This window comes from Atta colombica, unplaced genomic scaffold (genome assembly GCF_001594045.1).
Source record: "Atta colombica isolate Treedump-2 unplaced genomic scaffold, Acol1.0 scaffold210, whole genome shotgun sequence".
Classification (NCBI taxonomy): domain Eukaryota; kingdom Metazoa; phylum Arthropoda; class Insecta; order Hymenoptera; family Formicidae; genus Atta; species Atta colombica.
In genome coordinates this window covers 828,801-833,103 of record NW_017259306.1, presented here as the reverse complement: position 1 = coordinate 833,103, position 4,303 = coordinate 828,801, and the positions used below count along the sequence as shown (strand labels likewise).

Here is a 4,303-nt window from a genome sequence, read left to right as displayed (position 1 = left end):
ATATATATATATATATATAAAGGAAGAAATATTTATCCTATTTTATTCATATTCGCGATATTATACTTGTTTCATATTTTTCAAATAATTTTGTTCAGTGAATAAAAGTACAAATATTTACTCTCAACTATTTGCCTCACATATTCATATTACATGTATTAATATTATATATTGATTTATACGTAATTCAAGAAAATATAATTTTGAATTCGTGTATGTGTCATCGCAGAGTCCTCTACCACCACTGCCACCTTCGCCAACACCAAGTACACCACCGCCAATGAGTGCGAAAGCCTCTAGCAGTGTAACTAGCTATAGTCCGGAAGATATGTTAACGGAAGAAGAGGAGGAGATACCTGAGTGTGTCCTTGATTTTCCACGGGAAAAACTCAACATCGTTGAAAATCTTGGCTGTGGATACTTCGGCGATGTTCATCTCTGCGAAGTTGACAGGTTTCCTGGATACGATGAGATTTTCAGAAACACCTCCAGCGATTTAGTTATTGTTAAATCCTTGAAACCAGGATCTTCTGACGCTCTTAGGTAAGAACCATGTAATTTTTTTCGATTTATATAATGGTATATAAAAGCAAGTTATAGCTATTGAATACTTTATCTTTTAAGAAAAATAATCTCTTCAAAAAATTGAAAAATAGCAATAGTTGCAAATGATAATTGACGTCTTAAAATATTTAATATATTATTTATTTCATAATGAAAAATTTGCTCATTTTTTTATATTCTATTTTTATAAATATATCTAGATAAATATATTTAGATAATGACTAGTATTTAATATAACGTTATTTAATATAACGTTATGCGATAGCATGAAATTTGACTTTGATTAAATTTTTCTCAATTTACATAAAGGTATACAAAAATAAGTTATGGAAATTGAATGCTTTATTTTTTGAGATTAATCGTGTCTTCAATAATCGAAAACAGCAATCGCAAATAATAATGAATTTATGTTCTAAAGTTTTTAATTTAATGTATTATTTATTTTGTAATGAAAAATCTTGTCATTCTTTTATATTCTATTCTTATATTTCGATAAATATTTTTATGATAATGTTTAATTGAGAATGTTTTATTGAGAATGTGTTTTGTGATAAGAACATAAAATTTCATATCAATTAAATTCTTCGCAATTATCGTCAATATTGCGTTAATTAAATATAATCACTAGGCATTTAGATATTATCGTACGGATATCAAATATATGGTATCAAAATATTAACTTTAAAACATATATTTTGTACAAAGCTTAAATATCTCGGGAGACAACCGCTCCTACAATCAAAAAGCGAAAGCGAAAGCAGTGCCTATCTCTATCGACGATAGAAAATTATTCCAATAGATTATAGAGCGTCGCGTTAACGGCGTAATTCAATAAAGCGGCGCAAAGTGATTCCGAATGTAATGACACGCTACGCGCATTAAGTAGATGTGGCCGGATAATGCGGAAGGGCTTTAAGCGATCGATGATTGGCATGTAATCGAATAACTCGTCCATGCTCATACACGCATGTCTGCGTCAATATAATTTTTCATAAAGCGGTGAGAGAGGAGGGTTCTTTCACCTTTAGAAAATTGGAAACATAAAATCCTATTCTGTATTCAAAGCATCTTTCTACGGGGCATACGATTTAGCGATTGGTAATATGAAATATTCGTCAATAATCTTGTTTATCCTGAATGTTATTTATGTTTCGCAATTTTCGAAATCCCGTCCACGTCTAAATCCACCATTACGACCTACTTAGCGAATCAGCATGTATGCACTGTACGTGCTTCATCGTGGCTTTTTCAGTGAAATATTTGAAAATCAGTATCCACTGATTACAGAGCGATACTGCGCAATAATTGGATGATATTATATAAAGTTAATTGGATAATATTATATAAAGAAAATGATTATTCCGCGCACTCTATAATTTATAAATACAATGAATAAAAATTACAAACTGTACTTTGTAATATCTCATATTATGCGTCATGTATAATTATATGCGCAGTTCCACACTGATCCAATTCACATCGAAGCGTATTTGTTTCTATAAAGTACATTTCAGAAAAATCTAGAATCAATGCTTGAACGAAGATTTTCGTAGCTCAACCATGAACACTACATCAGCCAATAAAAGAGATCCTTTTTATTGCATTCGCGATGCCGCTATAACAACGTTTTGTTCGGACGATCATGATTTTCCCTCTTCCTATAGACCGATAGGGACAGGAACAAGCAACGGAGCGCGTCGTACCGGATTCACTGCATCGGCCCGACGACGCGCAGTAGCAAAAGGATGATCCTCGCAGACAGGATCATGGATGGCATTGTCTACAAAACACATTTTGCCATCTGGGAAAAGCCCGCGAAACCCGTGTCGTCGCGCGAAATGGATGCAACTCATGTTAGAGCGCAATCGTTCTCTCGCTGGTCTTTATTCTTTTCCACGCCTTTCTTTCTGTTGGCTACAATCAACTCGCGTTCCACGAAAAAGTCTATCAACCAATCTGCCTGATAGATTTTCGTTTTTTGATCCTATTATACATTTCGTCGTCTGATGATTGAATTTTTCGATGCAAAAAGGAATTTCATTTTCCGCGTTGACATTTTCAATTAAGTAATTTTATGTTGCGCATATACGCATGTTCTATGAAAAAAATGTACTGATGAATTTTAAAATATTTCCCAAAAATTAATATCATGTATAAAATAAAACGTGCTGGTCGGTCAAATACATATCTCATCAACGAAACTCAATATTATAATACATCGCATTTATTCGAAATACATTCGTGTTTACTTCTCTAAATGAAAGCGTGCTCGTCTATGCAAATATGTTGAAATCGTAAAAATGCAAATTTTCAATAATTTCAGAGATATCATGGAATTACTAGAAATTATCCTGTGTCAAAATGTTTATGAAATGATCTTTTTTTCGTACCAATAAAATTGATTATTCGACTATAGAATAATAAAGTGGCTCATTAATCGCTAAAATTTTTATTGGATTGATTTATAATATGAGGAGATAATTTTATATCAAAAATTGTAAAGAATATAGGTTTCAATTGTCATACAGTTCATTGAGTTCTTATCGAATTCACTATTCGATGTGGCAGTTTATATCATGTTCTGCATCGTCTGCTCTTGCTAGAATTTACTCACATGTGTAGCACAGTAGTGCATAGTCGCAACCCTTATTCGCGGTTGTCCTTATTCGTGACTCGCGCTATAACCCCGTAGATAGGTTTCTCTTTTATCCTTGGCATTTCTGTATTGCTTTCCTGCCTTTCTTTCTTCTTCGCGAGACAACGAAAACTTCCGAGAGACAAGCGAGCGATACCGGAACGGAATATCTACATTACTTCCAATATATATATCGGCATCCGTATTCAATACTCACGGCCTTGGTACCGCGGGCACCTATAAAGATATTACTTCCGGATGCTCCATGTGTTTTCCAGGATAGAATTTCAACAGGAGGCAAAGAGACTGGTACGACTCGCCGATCGAAATGTCGCGCGGCTACTCGGTGCCAGCCTTGAGAACGATCCCATGTGCATCGTATTGGAAAACGGCGAGTATGGGGATTTGAATCAATATCTGCAAAGTCACATCGCCGAAACTTCAAACTTGCACACGGCTAAGACGCTTAGGTATGATAAACACGATACTTTTCTAACTTAATTTCCATAGTTTAATTAATATTATTACCTCTTAAACATGTGCACTAAGATAAAGTATCATATGTATACTATAGTTTATGTAAAATTTATGTATGGAGAAACCGAAGACTACATGTCTAACCTAAGTTTTGTGATTTTTTTTTCTAATTTTTTGTTGAATTAAAAATTAAAAATTAATGATTTCTTACTAGAGGATTTCTGAATACTAAAAAAAATATAAAATATTTTCAATTATTTACATAGATGCAGCATAAAAGAAGTAGCGTTTTTCGTATTGAATACATCACTGTTAAAAACTCATAATATCAAATTATACTGAATTTGAATTATTTATAATTATTTTCTTTCAGATCGCTACTGCCTCTATTCAATATGTTGTTAATTTAATTAAAACAATAAAGTTAAACAATTTAATTCAAGAAAATGTTTTAAATGTAGTTTATTATTATATATTTAAAAAAGGCATATGTTAATATGGACGTTATTTACTTCGAAACTAATCACAGAAGAAGATTGATTTATATTTTGATATATATAAAAATAATAAAATAAATAAATAATTGATAAATTAAAAATAATAAAATGTTATTTAAATCAAGAGATT

General features: G+C 32.1%; 1 protein-coding gene across 1 annotated transcript in view; it reads left to right on the top strand.

The window, feature by feature from the left end:
- Positions 1-4,303, top strand: part of LOC108687625 (discoidin domain-containing receptor 2-like) — a 225,289-nt gene that overhangs the window by 207,037 nt on the left and 13,949 nt on the right. The window contains exons 13-14 of the mRNA XM_018193501.1: positions 230-543; positions 3,478-3,669. Coding sequence (XP_018048990.1) covers positions 230-543; positions 3,478-3,669 — 506 coding nt within the window. The remainder of the gene's footprint in view (positions 1-229; positions 544-3,477; positions 3,670-4,303) is intronic.